At 38.2% G+C, this 15,026-nt stretch overlaps 1 protein-coding gene across 1 annotated transcript in view; it reads left to right on the top strand.

The window, feature by feature from the left end:
• Positions 1–7,297: 7,297 nt before the first annotated feature.
• LOC135209572 (oxysterol-binding protein-related protein 3-like) overlaps positions 7,298–15,026 on the top strand; it is an 88,703-nt gene continuing 80,974 nt past the window's right edge. Inside the window, exons 1-4 of the mRNA XM_064242245.1 lie at positions 7,298–7,431; positions 11,618–11,743; positions 12,367–12,445; positions 12,843–12,970. Of these exons, the coding sequence (XP_064098315.1) occupies positions 11,660–11,743; positions 12,367–12,445; positions 12,843–12,970 (291 nt within the window). The 5' untranslated portion in view covers positions 7,298–7,431; positions 11,618–11,659. The remainder of the gene's footprint in view (positions 7,432–11,617; positions 11,744–12,366; positions 12,446–12,842; positions 12,971–15,026) is intronic.

Below are 15,026 nucleotides of genomic sequence, written 5' to 3'. Positions count from 1 at the left end.
CGACGACGATGAAGAAGATGAAGACGACGACGACGACACCTTCCTCCTCTTCTTCGTCAGCTTCCTCAGGACAGACGTAAGATCTGCTATCCAGGGCGGAGCCGGGGCTGCTGTAGCCGAAGCCACAGGGCCCGGACGCACCTGTACAGACCGGACCAAAGTCTGGGGTAGTACCACCACGAACAGGGACGACATCAGCAGGTATTGGGCATCTCAGGACAGCAGGCACAGCCAGCACAGCATCGGTAGGGACAGCCAGCGCAGCAACGGCAGGGACAGCCAGCGCAGCAACGGCAGGGACAGCCAGCGCAGCAACGGTAGGGACAGCCAGCGCAGCAACTGCATGGACAGTCAGCCCAGAATCGGCAGGTACGGCAGGCAGCACCGGAAACACAGGAAGTGGAGCAGCAGCCAGCAACATCCTGGTACCGGCGGCAGGTCCAGGGGCGAGCTCTAGGGCAGCGGAAGTGTGGTCGCTGCAGCGCGGCAACCACGAGCGGCGGCGGCACGCCCCCCTCTCGGTACGGCGAACGGCACTTCACAGCGGCTGTAGGCAAGACTGTTACCACGTGAGGCGAGTACACCAGGTGAGGAGGGACGTCGTCACCTGGTTGCGTGGTCACCACTCCATGGGTGACCGCAGTAGGCCCAGACATAGAACCGCAGCCCCTGGACACTAGCACGCCCTGCAAATGGAAGGACGCCCATACCTCACCAAGGTCCACCCTCGTGGCAGTAGCACCTGCGGAAATAACAGTAGTAGCGATTAGTGGGGGGTCAAGTCCCATCCCCAGTCTGGCCGGGGGGGTGAGCCCATCTCCGAACGAGTGGAAGACGCCCGAATACAATTGTACATCGGGAACCGAGCGCCCTCCCCCGCGCTCGACGGATCGGGCGAGGAGAAGAACGCCGATAACCTCCCCCCCCCCAAGGGGAAGGGCCATCTGTGGGAGCTGAGCGGGGGGGGGGTTCTCGTTCCCCACCCCCGCACAGCACCCATGTACCCAACAACAATATAAAAACCCGAGAGCAATCGTGCCATCGGCCCGAATGCAAGGGCATAAGGATCAATTCCCTGACTGAGCGGAACTTGAACCAAATAAATATTGATGCAATCAATAATAAGGAATAAAATGAAAATGCATCTTGCATTACGATTCACTTTACAATGAATAAGGGCTCGGATCGAGCGCATTTGCGCCCTCGGTACCGAGTGCAAGGGTAAAAGGATCCATTCCTTACCTTTTATGGATCAAGGTTTATGGAAACCTTGATCCATAATGAATTGATGCAATCAAAAAAAAAATGAAAATGAAAAAGAATACTGCGCTTGCGATTTCACTTCATACAAATAAAAAGGGGAAGGATCAATTCCCGGGAAATAGCGGAAACATTGATCCCAGTAAACAATGCAATCTCAATAAAAAATGAAAATGAAAAAGAACTGCACTTGCGATTTCACTTCATTCAAATAAAAAGGGAAAGGATCAATTTCCGGGTAAGCTCGGAAACTGATCCAAAATGAGTATTGCTACAATCAAAATAAATATATGAAAATGAAAAAGAATACTGTACTTGCGATTCCACTTCCATACAGAATAAGTTTCCGTGCCGAGCGCATTCGCTCGGCAACGGGCATACAGGTCAAAAAAATATAAATGAAAAAGAGCACTACTTACGATTTTCATCTACACATTTCCAACCAAATATACGCTCGGAGCGAGCGCTCCCGCCCTCGGCACCGAGCATACACAATACGAGGATCATTCCTGGGAAAATGAATTCCCGCACTTACGCCCTTCAGTCCCGGCACTCGGGTAATCGGAGGGCGTGGTGAAACCAAGATCCTTTAATTCACAATTGAATTCAATGGAAATAAATATGAAATGATTGTACTTACAATTCAGTTTCACTAGATAAATAGAAAAAGAAAAACACAACCATGCGAAAGCAACGACGATGAAGCGGGCAGAGAGCGATGATACACGTCCACACGCCAGCAGGCCGAAAGCAAAAGTGATTTGTTTACCTACCAGTCGCGCGCGCGCGCCTGTCGGACAAGCAGTTAACTACCGAACCCCTTGTTCGAAAGCTTACGACCTATCCAGCTGCCGCTAGTACCTTCCTATTGTAAAAGGACCGAAGGTTTGTATGCCGTGTCGGAACAAATTACAGATATTTCTAAAGTAGATACAATCCAATGTTTCTAACCTTGTCATACATGTGGCTGCTGAAAACTATAGAGGAACAGACTACGGATAAGTGGATTATAATTTTTTTTTTTTTTTGCTAGCACTTTTCATTCATTTAAGTCTATGTTAGTATTTTGATTTTCTTTAATAACTGTATGCCAGAAAAAAATGTAACCTTTAATGTTTGCATGCTAAGAATGGTAAAATCATCATTGCCACATTAGTGGAGCTTCACACATACGCCGATGCATTATTATAAACTGTTTCCATGAATTCTAGTTGTCATAGTAATGCAATAATCATAAAATTGCTTTAATATTTATGTATATATACTTCCAATACATAGCCTAATTTCACCAATTTCAACGTTTTGTGTAAGTCGTATACCCAGTTTGGAGGGTGAACACATACTGAATGGCAACAGAGAGAGAGAGAGAGAGAGAGAGAGAAAGGAAGGCGAAGGAAGGAAGAAGGAAAGGGGTGGCGGTGGAGAGGGGGGGAGGGTAGGTGGAGCTTTTTACGCGTGTTCGTATCCATTTCTGCATAATGGAGTTTTTGTCTCTTGGTACAAGGACAAGTGTCGTTATTCTTTACGATTAGTGATTCACGATACCCTAATATATTACGGCACTGGGTGTAATGCACTATAGCAAAATCTCGTTCTGATAAGAGTGTTCGCTACAAAAATAGGTATTGCCCAAAAGCGTGCTTGCACTGTCTCTGAAACCCATAGTAGGTATGCTGCTCAGTTGTCAATCAAGTTTTTTGTAATCAAGTATTTTTTACAAGCTAGCTATTGAATAAATTTGTATTTTTCTCAATCAAAACATATGCTCCTCAATGCTAACTTTCCTCTTTTAACGACTTTCTGGTCATTGCAACATCGGCCCCATAATTTCTTATGGTGCGAAAACAGAGGCCCAGGGACCGAAAACGATTGCATCACACTACGGCGGTAATCCGGAAGTAAAACATCTTCATATATCCAAAAAGTAAATAATAAAGATATATATACAGTGGTCCCCCTGTATTCGCGGGGGATGCGTACCAGACCCCCCCGTGAATAGTTAGAACCCGCGAATGTTTGGAACCCCTATAAAAATGCTAAAAACAGCCTATTTTGTTAGTTAAAACTCAAGAAAAACGGACTAAAAATGTTCCTACATGGTTTTTTTAATAGTTTTATCACAAAAAGTGCATTTTATGATGAAAGTCATAAAAAAAACCAGGAATTTGTGGATATTTATCATAGAAAAATACCGCGAATGTGCGAATTTTCCGCGAATAATGCAGGGAAATGTTCCCGAGAGAAATCCGCGAATGTGTGAGTCCGCGAATCTGGAGAACGCGAATATGGGGGGTCCAATGTATGCGCAATACGATTATAACAATTACATGAATAGCTGATAACAATATGAATGAATAACTGGTAAACTGTTCTGCAAGAAAGTTGAGTAGTATAGCAATTATTTACAATAGGTACGAAAGTCAAGATGTCTTGACGTCATAATACATACAGGACTTAAAATTTTAGAACGTTCTAATTCCAAAAAATAATTACTTAAATTAGTTAGAATCGAGTTACTTTTTCAATAACGAATATTTTCAAATTAATCATCATAAATATGTAAAATATTGATGTTTTACTATTTATTTAAAAATTATCTAACTGCAAGCTTCGTCGTCGTCTTCTACCAAAACAGTGGTTTACTTAAAAACGTCCTGGTAAGGGACCGTATTCCGATTGTTATAATGAAAGTGCCCCAGCTTCTGTGGGTCAAGTGGTGTGCGGATTTATCACAGGAAATGGGAAGTTTGTTGACACAAGCGACTCCGTAAACATCAAGATGGCGTCAATCTTCTAAGTTATTCAATCATAAGTAAAAATTTCGAAAGTGTTTTGGTGAGATTTCCACTGCCGTGGACACCTTTTTCACTACCCTCTGTTTAATGCTTTAAATTTGGCCTTAACTTCTAACTATGGAGAAAATATTTACTTCAAAAGGAGAGTAGAGGTCTTTAGCTCCGTTTCTCACCAACAAGTTGCAACTGATGCCCATCTCCAGTGTTAGGACACGTTATAAGTACTTTTTCAGAGGGTGGCATGCTATGATTGTCGTTGGCTTGATGCAGGCCAAGCGGTGTTTTACCCTAGCCTAGGTATGGGACAGACAGTGTAGGTTAGGATGCAAAATCCTATTTTTAACATGGATCCCATCCTTGCTGAACTCGGAATGGAAATTAAAGTACCAAACATTTCCAAGATGCAAATAAATGTTAAATTTGTCAAAAATACGAACTAGGCTTGCCTACTACCTAGAAAGACTTTTAAAATCACTTTTGTACTTGATTGTACCCTTCGTTTAAAATCACTTTTAATACATTTACTGCAGGTTGACTATTATGGTTTATTCAATTTCTTGACTTAGATTACGGAGTTTTAACAAAAAATTACCAAGATTTCCTACAGTGCACCAAGATTAATATGACGGTCGGGGGTTCCGGTAGGCGCTCTGGCTACGGTGGCTAAGCTACTTTACAATGCATCTTCATATTCACTAGTAATGGCTATGTCTAAGAGGTAAAATTACAACTAAATGGCTTCCTCGTGGGAATATCTTAATTCTAGCATTAAAAAGGAGGCGAAAGAAGTTTCCTGAGTGTAAATAACATCGACCAAATCGACCATAGAAGACACAAACCCCGATCGTAAACAAAACGGTGGATCAGACAACACCTACAAAAACATCCATTCTTTTTGCTTAATATTATGCTTATTACACACACAAAATATTTACCTTTAGTCTCAGTATTTTCTTCATTCATTGCAGAAATCGCCCTCACAGTTTGCGTCCTCGGTTACTCATACACGACGAGCAATAAACAAAAATAACTTATTAAGACACAGTACACGAAGACCCGTCATTGACGGATGGAACAACACCTTCCCTTGACGCGCTAGCGAACAACTTTAGCAGGCATTAAATGCTTCACTCGGCGTCTTCGAGACACCAAACCACGCACTGAGATCAGCGGAAACAGTTCGAAATCGAACGTTTTACCTTAGTTATTTCCATTAATAGTCAGTATACAAATATTATTATTGAATATATTACATAATAGTACGGTAATCTCTTCTTTGATTCTAAATTTTACGGATAAGATTGGTGCACGTTAAAAAAAAACAGGTCTCTTCTAAATGCTCACTCGATCAAAGTTCAAAGCAGCTCGAGCAAAAGTTCATTTAAAGTTTACATTGCAGACCACCCTATTTTAGCGAATTAGATGAGTATCAGCAATATTAAATGATGACCATGAAGTTCAGAAACATCACACTACTATTTCGAATCCGCCTAAGACTTTTTGCCTTTGTAAGTTTTCATTCATATTGGCAAGAATGCGAAAACAAGATGATGGCTGTTTTTCTACCATTCGTGATAAGGAGTTTTTTTCTTTTTGTTTACCATTTGCAAAGCGCGTGTCTTGAATTCTAAATATGAACCAAAATTGTAGGTCGTTCGCACAGGATTGTATTGTATTTAGACTGCTGGAAGTGACTAGCATCCCAGGAGAGTTCCTCGTCTTTTTTCCTTTGAAAAACTCTGGCACACCATTTTTATAATTTATTTCATAGACAGAGTATAAATTAATTTCAATGAAAACGTCCTGATTAAAGTTAGCAATGTGCTAAGTCCTAATGGCATATACGCCACAGAATTGCTTAAATATTCCTTTAACTGAAACGAAAATCTCTACTCACTTTTTGTCAGTTTACTTGGAAAACGTGAACAAGCAAAGCAACTGGAAAATTGGGTAATAAAACACACGTTGGAATGCAAAAATAAGCACAAACTAAATACACACTTTTTTCAACAATAATTATTTCTCCTGAGAGGTGATGGCTCCTACTGTATTCATCAACAGCTAATCCTTCATGTACATTACGAATTCTCATTCCATGGATATCGAGGCCATTCCCTCTCGATCATACACGTCAATACTATCCTTTTAAAAGAATACTTGAAAACTGGTTACAAGCAAAATTCTTCAGCAGCAAAGAAATACAGACGAAAATAATGTGTAAGGGAGGAATGCAAGAAAAAATGGACATAAAACAATTAAACTATGAAATGAGACTCGCGTAGAGGATGGGGAATGAAAAAAAAATAAGGTTCAATACCATGCTTAAAAAGATCATTCCACAAAACCTGTGGTATCAAACTTCTAAAGATTCTCCTTTCTTCGAGAAATTATCAGTTTTCGATTCAGCTGCTGGTGGTTCAATTGTCTTCATAAAATCAACCTTGAATCGACGACCCTGGGGGAAAAGTCACGGAGTCGTCATTTTATTTACCCATCATATTCTTTTTAATTCGACGATATTTGTAACTCTCGATAATCACTTTATCTTATAATCCCCTTTCTATCGTCAACACAATTAGGCTTTCTGCATTTATCTCTAGCTATTCACTGTTGATGCTGCACGCCATATCCCGACATCATTGCAGTAACTCCCGTATATATCTGGAGTTTGCGTCATATCTGCAGTGGCCTCCCAGCGAGGAGCTAGTATGGATTAATGTTTTCTGTTGGGTAATTTGTACTGAATGAAAACAGCGATGGTATAAGACCACCTCAGCCAAGAATAGCAAGCCTGAAATGTGTGTTATTTTGATATATCTATTAGTCATTAACCGGCGTTATTGAAGTTCTACAAAATCCATGATTGTTACATTGATACTAGAATTGTTCTAGGACTTCAACGCCTGTATAATGTGCTGACGTTAAATAAATGCAAATGAGGGCTCGTGCTGATGTTTCTGTTACAATGAACGAACAATAACATCCTGGTTACATCCTGTCAAGGTTATAAGCATCATATGAAGCCACACCACAGACTATGTAGAAGAATACGAAAACTCCACCTATAACCTATACTTCAGTGGTGCATATCACATTGACACCGAATCTATATGCATATTTTTATTACAATTTATAACAGCTTCCTGGTTTCGTTCTCTCACGGCTAAGCAACATTATGAGGCCACATCATAGGCCTTGTGGTGGAATACGAAAACCGGGACTGAGAAGCATTACTCCCAAATGTCAAAATCAGGTGAGTCAGCCCAATATGCGATCAATGTCATCCACACCCTTAATACTCAATCGCCACTTTTGACACAAGGTTATTATGGTCAATTTCTTTGTGATAAAGTACTCGCGACTATATTTGTGTAAAGTGAGTATCGAATTTTCGTTGTATCGTTACTTAAGTAGTTATTGCTCGCCAGAACTGTAGTAACACACGTGAGTTTGTAGGGCAACAAGTCTGTTGCAGTATGACCTAGCCTAACCCAGATATCCACATTCCTTTATATTTTTTTTTGACAGTCGGCCCATCGACGTGGTTCTGTCTTATAATTTTGACAATGATTTAATCAGACACATCTTCGTTGGAATTAAATCATAACAGAGCCGTACTAGCTATTGCTGTACTCCATTGTAGTAGGTACAATTCTACACCAGACTATTCCTTCGTAAGGCTACTAGGCTTCAGTCTTAGAGTTAAGCTCGGTAGCCGGATGAGCTTGTTTTATAATTAATTGGCTACTCCTTTTTTTTATGGTGTAGTCTAAGTGTAGCCCAGGTCTGACTGTTTGATGGGGTAATAGCCTAGATACTATAGGTACTGACATTTTTTTTTTCTTGTAGCCATAGGTAGCCCTATATTAACTGTGTTTTGTCTATTGATTATCGTATTATTTGCATTGCTAACCATTATTTTTTTTATTGCAAACCACACGTTTATGTAGTTTCCCTTCCCCACTGGCGTAAATCTTTATATCCAGCATTTTTGGTTAGGGGAAAACCAATGACGACTGCAATGCACCAATCAGAAAGTTGTTTAATATGTTCATCACAACATTATCAATTGATAAAATATGTAGTCAATGCTTATTAACAGAAATATCACCAAAAAAGAACTGATGAACTATGAAATATGATAAAAAATATTTCCAGGTGTACGTCTTACCTAACCTAAGAGATCAAGAGAGGAGTCCCATATTAAGCTGACAGAGAGCTTCATAAATCATAAATCAACCTATCCTTGAATAATCCATACATTTATGCTTGGCAAACTCCTTTCATTGAAATTTGGTAAGTACAGTACACAGCTAGAGGACACACATTTCCTTATGTCCTGTTCCTAGTCGTGGTTAGTGGCTCTTTTGACCAATGTTTATTGTGTGGAGGGGCATTTATCTATGGAAGGGAATATCATATTGTCAGATGGACAGAGTTGTTTAACATTTATATTAGATACGTAACTTAGTATTTCCATCTAAATCAGCCATTACTAAATTGAAGACATTTCCTTGAAGATTTGGAGGATTTAGAAAACATCTAGATACTTTCGAACAAAAATGTATTTAGATGTAATTATTACAGAATGGTAAGAATAAAAATGCTAAGATAAATGTTCCACAGTACCACCAATAGCTCACTTTCAAAGATGAACATGGATAAGTACTAGTACTTCTGTCACTAAAAGTTATATTCCCAGGATATCCCCAAAGTCATAGTTTAATACTCCAACCTTTCAGAGTACTGTATTCTGTTTTCCCTTCATATTTTATATATTTGTGAAATTTTTGCTGATTTTTAATAGAGAAAGTATGCAGCTTTAACATTAATTTAAGATGATAGTACAGTAATTTTTTTAATCTTTTTAAAGATAAAGTCATATACATATTTTTTCCAAAGATCTATCTTTTAAATATTCAATACAAGTGCTTCAGTGGCATGGTTGGTGTGGTGTTGGCGTCCCACCTCAGTGGCCGCGAGTTTGATTCTCAAGCATTCCATTGAGGAGTGAGAGATGTGTATTTCTGGTGATAGAAGTTCACCCTCGATGTGGTTCGGAAGTCACGTAAAGCTGTTAGTCCCGTTGCTGAATAACCACTGGTTAAAACACCATACAACCAAACAAATAAACAAACTAATCTCATACAAAAGAAAGGGTGAAAATGTTTGTATCCATTCTTCAGGATTCACATGAAGAATAAGTTCAGGTAAGAATGTAAAGTGAAGCCCAGTGATGGTTTGACAGTTGTTTGTTCTTTTAAAGTTGTTAAATCAGAATGCTCTTTGATTAATGCAGCACCCTTGGCTGTTTTAATGAAAAAAAGGAAGGGAGAGTAACAATCCTATATCCTTGTCTGAAGTTAGAATTTGTAGAGCTTAATATCTGACTTGATAGGTGGTTATATTTTCACCCCACACCTGGGTGCAGTTAGGAAAAGTTAAGTATATCTTAGTTTTACCAGACCACTGAGCTGATGAACAGCTCTCCTAGGGCTGGCCCAAAGGATTAGATATCTTTATGTGGCTAGGAACCAATTGGTTACCTAGCAATGGGACCTACAGCTTAATGTGGGATCTGAACCACATTATATATAGCGAGAAATTAATTTCTATAACCAGAAATAAATTTCTCTGGTTCCGCGTTGGCCAAGCCGAGAATCGAACTTCGGACCACTGGATTGGTAGCCGAGCGCGAAATCCACTCGTCCAACAAGTCACTGGTGCAGTGAGAAGATACAGTATACTAGTTAACAGCATGTGTCCTCACAAGAAATTGAGCCATTTGTGTAAACATATTGGGAGAAAGAATTAGTGCATATGCACTTGAGAAATATCTTTATCTGTGGATTATAATCTAATGAGCATGTAATGTTTGGCCCCCCCAAAAATTAAGCACATAAATTATTATATACATTATATAGAAAGAAAGTTAACCACTCTGGACAATTGTGATAGATAGCTCTCCTTTTGTAAATACAGTAGTCAAACTATAGATTTAGTGCATTTCCTGTCTTACCTACTCAAAAAGCAAATGACAAGTACGGAAATGTACCGCCAACATGCTTTGGAGCACATTAGAAGAAAAGGCGACAAATTTATGGTATATACAGACGGCTCCAAAAATAATGTTGGAGTAGGAGCATCTGCATATTCGAAAAATGTTAATTAAAAAAAGCCTACCTTCAATATCATCAGTATTTACTGCTGAAGTCACAGCCATACAGATGGCTCTAGATATGATATCTGAGGCAAAAGCAAGTGTCTCTGTTATTTTCAGTGACTCACGTAGCGCTATAGATGCAATAAGACAGTATAAACCAGGAAACCAAATAGTACAGGAAATTCAAATAAAAATTCATCAACTCCTCCAATCAGGAATATCAATGGAAATATGTTGGATCCCAGCACACGTGGGAATAAAAGGAAATGAATATGCAGACTCTGCTGCCAAATTAGCCTGCACTATCCCTCCAACAATTTCATATGCCCCAGTGTCAGACTGGGTAAAATCTGTTAAAACTTGGATTTACCAGGATTGGAAAGAAGAATGGGCCTCGGTGCCAACAACAAATAAACTTAAAAACATAAAAACTGAAGTCTACGCATGGAGGACATCCTCACAGGAGGAAAGATCAAAAGAGGTGATCCTAGCAAGGCTACGTATAGGACACACAAGATTCTCACATGGTCACTTGATGTCAACACCACATGCTGACCCAGTGAAATGTAACAGATGTCAAACACCCATGACAGTGCAGCATTTGCTTGTTGAGTGCCCAAATTGGACCCAGCAAAGATCTATTTATCTGCGGAGTTCAGAAATGAAAAATATTCTTGCTGAAAGCAGGGATTTTTCAATTAATAAAATCATAAATTTTTTAAATAAGACGGGTTTTTCAAATAAAGTAATTTTCTCTCTCTCTCTCTCTCTCTCTCTCTCTCTCTCTCTCTCTCTCTCTCAGGATTGATTCCTGAGAACCAGCCCGAGAAGAGTCTACTTGAGACTCAGAGGTCTGGAAAAACTAACCCCTATTAATAATAATAAAGTGCATTTTAAATTTTTATTCCCTAGATACAAATGACTGCAGTGTAGTTTAATAACTGGCATAAAATTTATGTTTTAAATCTTTATTTTGTACATCCCTGCAATCCCTAAATTTTTTCATGTGGATTACCTGTTCATTTTATCTACCATGTTATTTGTCTCAAAGGTTACCTGTTAATTACCAGCAAGAATTTATTTGCCTCTTCAGGTATCAGTATCACAGCTTCTTAAGTCTGGATACTGTGCCATTTTACTATTATTGTGCCAAGCTAGTTAAAAGGAGATTGTAGCAAAAGAAAATAATGATTGTGTGCTATGAGTTAGTGACATTTACACCCAATAAATCAATTATTCTTGTCTTATAGATTATGTAATTAGTAAAATGCAATATAAGGTGAATCCAGCCCAAGCTTTTAGTACATTTTGTCCTCATAAACTCTTTGCTTGTGGGCACATTTTCTCACTGACTTGTGTGATATGTCTATATATAATACCTGTGTCTCATTTATTCCAGATTGTAAAAGGCTGTAAATTTTTAATCTAAAATTAGAGCATAATGTCAAGTATAGCTTCAAGCATGAATAGCAAAGGAGGTAAAAAGAAGAAAAGTAAATCTTCAGCACCACCTGGTTCTGAATCGGTAAGCTATGTGGTCTTATGTTTTCCATTCACTTCTCCTTCGTTCAAGTATACTGCATATATTAAGAGAAAAAAACTTTTTCCATTAAGTCTTAGTTGCTAGTTAAAGCAGGCTGGTAGCATACTCCAAGTTACAACATTAAATACAATCTTAATGTCGAAGAAAAATTAGGAGAACACGATTATAGTAAAATATGATTTGAAATAGAAATGTCCTTTCCAATGCAAGAAATTTTTTTAGTAAAGCTAACTACTATTTGAAATTTAGACTTTAGAAAGATGTGAATCGTGGCAGAGAAAATTACCTGGAAGCAGGAAAACAGCTGTAAATAAGACTGGCCTTCATTTCAAGCCAGCTTGTTAATTCAAGACTTGTATCAGCCTAAGAAAAATAACACCAAATTGGATTGAACAACCAACATACTGATAGTTTAGTATACAGTAGATAGTGTTACAATATATCAGTCTGAGAAAGATGAAAATTAACAAAATTTATTTTAAAGTTTTGCAGTTAGACTATAAACTATTATCATTATTATTCTGTAGTAAGTGATGTCTTAAATATTATTTATTTTCTTACCAGAACATTGATCTAGGCTCTGCTTATCTTTGATTTATTTTCAGGACCAGAGTGTAGACACTAACAGTTTGTCAGCAGAATCTCAGGAGGCAGGACGGTCTCCAAGTAGTGCACATAAGTCAAGTAAGAAATTTTATTTTTGTTTTGTGTTGTATTACTTTTCTGTGTTACAGTTGATTGATGGTATTTGGAAGATTATAAATGACTGGCTTTTGTAGTTAAACTAAGCTTTCTAGTCAGATGCCATAGCCCTAGGATATTTTGAAATGGCTGCCTAGCATTATGATAGATTTCATTATTTTTTATGTTTCAGAGATGTATAACTACTGTATATAGCTAATGTGAGGTCTCATAGCAAAGTGTTGTTCAAGAGAATCATGTTATTTATCATATAATTTTAATTGTTAAGTAGTATTTGCATCAGACTACAGTACGTACATGGGTTTCTTGAGCTAGGTAAGCATGCATTTTTCATATTTTTCTGGTTAGTATTACGTATAATTATACAATATCTTTTCAGCAAGGAAAAAAGGAGAATGGGAAATATTAGAAGGTCTTAAAGAGGGGCAGAGATTTGACCTTGTCCCACGCAAATTTGAGGGTTTCTTGCTCAAGCGTCGAAAATGGCCTCTCAAAGGCTGGCACAAGGTAAGCAATCCGCTCATGAATTCAGATTGTATACGACTCTTAGCCATTAACTTCAAGACATTTTGCTCAGTTGTGATATAAAGAGAGCATGTCAATTTTTTTTTTTATTAAACCAGAGTTGTTATTTGTTCATGGGCAGTTGGATCTTTGTACCTATGAAATCCCATGTTTGTAGGCTTTATGTATTCATAATGCATAGAGTTTTAGGTATGTCTTATTTCGTAAACAATTTTGAGATGCAGATAAGTGAAAATTCAATGAAAATTTTATACAGATTTTGGCAGTGAGTACGTACTGTATAACCAAAACTGACAAAAATAGAACAGGCTCTAAGAGTTTTATGCAAGTAAAAGTTACAGAAGATCTTGAAGGAGATTAGCATGAATGGAGTCCTCGAAGACACTAGAGGAGATAGGCCTGAATGCTTACAGAAAGTCATAAGAGGCAATGGACTGGAATATTCAACTTAGTCATTGTTTATGAAGCTTCTCACAGATTTTAAAAGCTTTTCGTACTAAAATTTGAGAAAGGATGAATTCACACTGCACCTTGTTTAGAAGATTTACAGATTTTCTAGATTAACTGTATCTTTCAGTGCACTGATAAGTGGATCTACAACTTGTGAGTTTTTTATGTGGTATTGCTGTACATGAGATTATTTGCAATTTTAGTAGTCCACATATTGTAAACTAATTGTGGCCTATGCATAATTACACATGTACGTATAGAGATTAGAACATCTGAGATTTAGTAGATAATTTTTGGATAACATACGAAAGCTTTCTTTATAAATACAAAACTAACAAAGCACAGTAAATATAATATCAGTTCCAAAGATGGAATGCTTTATATGTTATAGTCTAGTATTGCCTAAATGTTAATGAATGCTGTATAAAATTAATTCATGAGATGGGATTGGACTCATGAACTTTTGTGACAAAGAAAAGTTACAGACTCATGTAATTTTAATGACTGTTGGGACTTGTTGAAAACTTACTCGTGGGCTTAGAGTACAGTAGATTAATACATCCTTTTGCAGTTTTTAAATGAGCTTAAATTTACGTATATTCTGTTTTTGACATTTTTAAACTAAATTTATAGTCTACTATTTCATGTCACTATGGCACATGAACACAGGAATGAAAGAAATTACTCAGAATTATTTTGAGTCGACATACTACTAGAACCTGGGTTCTTTTTTTAGACTGGAATAGATGCTACTCTGTAATGTTTTCATTATGTCTTTACCAACTACTTTTACAAGTATTACTGCGGTCATAAATTTATAGATTTTAGAGAATTTACTTTGCGCTACTTGATAGGGATAATGATGATACAGTTTCCTGTATTTTAATGACATCACTCTTTAGTAAGAAAACATTCTTTTTATTGTAGTGTCTTACCGAACAATTATAGAGCCGTGATTTCCACGAGCGGCAGGATACTAAATTCAAATTTAGCGCGTCGGCGTCGCCAACACTGGTGGTGATGACGTCATCTCCCTCCACTCGCAGGGAGAACCAGGTACAACTGCCAGGTGAATCCAATTCTTTCCTGCCGGCGTCCGGTGAACATCGTGGTCGGTGCGGTTGGATGACTTTGCTTCGCTTTTTTTTCTGGTGGAATTGATCTTCGGAATTGGTGAAGTACTCTTTTTGGCGTTGTTGTTTATTTTGCTTTTTATTTAGGCGTTGCCATGTCGGATTCTAGTCCGTCGGGAGTTAGGTTTTTGCATCTCAGGATGTAAAACAATAGATATCCAAAGTTAGAAATGATTCTCACACTAAATGTGTTAAGTGTATTGGGGACAGGTTTGTTCAACAGATCGAACATGTAACGAGTGTAGTGATTGGACTGATTCTCAATGGAAGTTTTTTAGTTCATACTCGGAGAAATTAGCTAAAGACAGAATTAGAAAAGCAGCGCTTAGGAAGTAGACTTAGCTCTGCTTCGTCTTGCGATGCATCTGTTCCTTCTGTTTCTCCTCAAATTGTTATGTCTCCTTTAACTACACCTCCTATTCCTCCTACTAATCCCACTTCTCCGGCTTCCCGTG

This window comes from Macrobrachium nipponense, chromosome 38 (genome assembly GCF_015104395.2).
Source record: "Macrobrachium nipponense isolate FS-2020 chromosome 38, ASM1510439v2, whole genome shotgun sequence".
NCBI lineage: Eukaryota > Metazoa > Arthropoda > Malacostraca > Decapoda > Palaemonidae > Macrobrachium > Macrobrachium nipponense.
The sequence above is the reverse complement of the archived record's forward strand: the minus strand, read 5'-3'. Positions and strand labels throughout refer to the sequence as shown.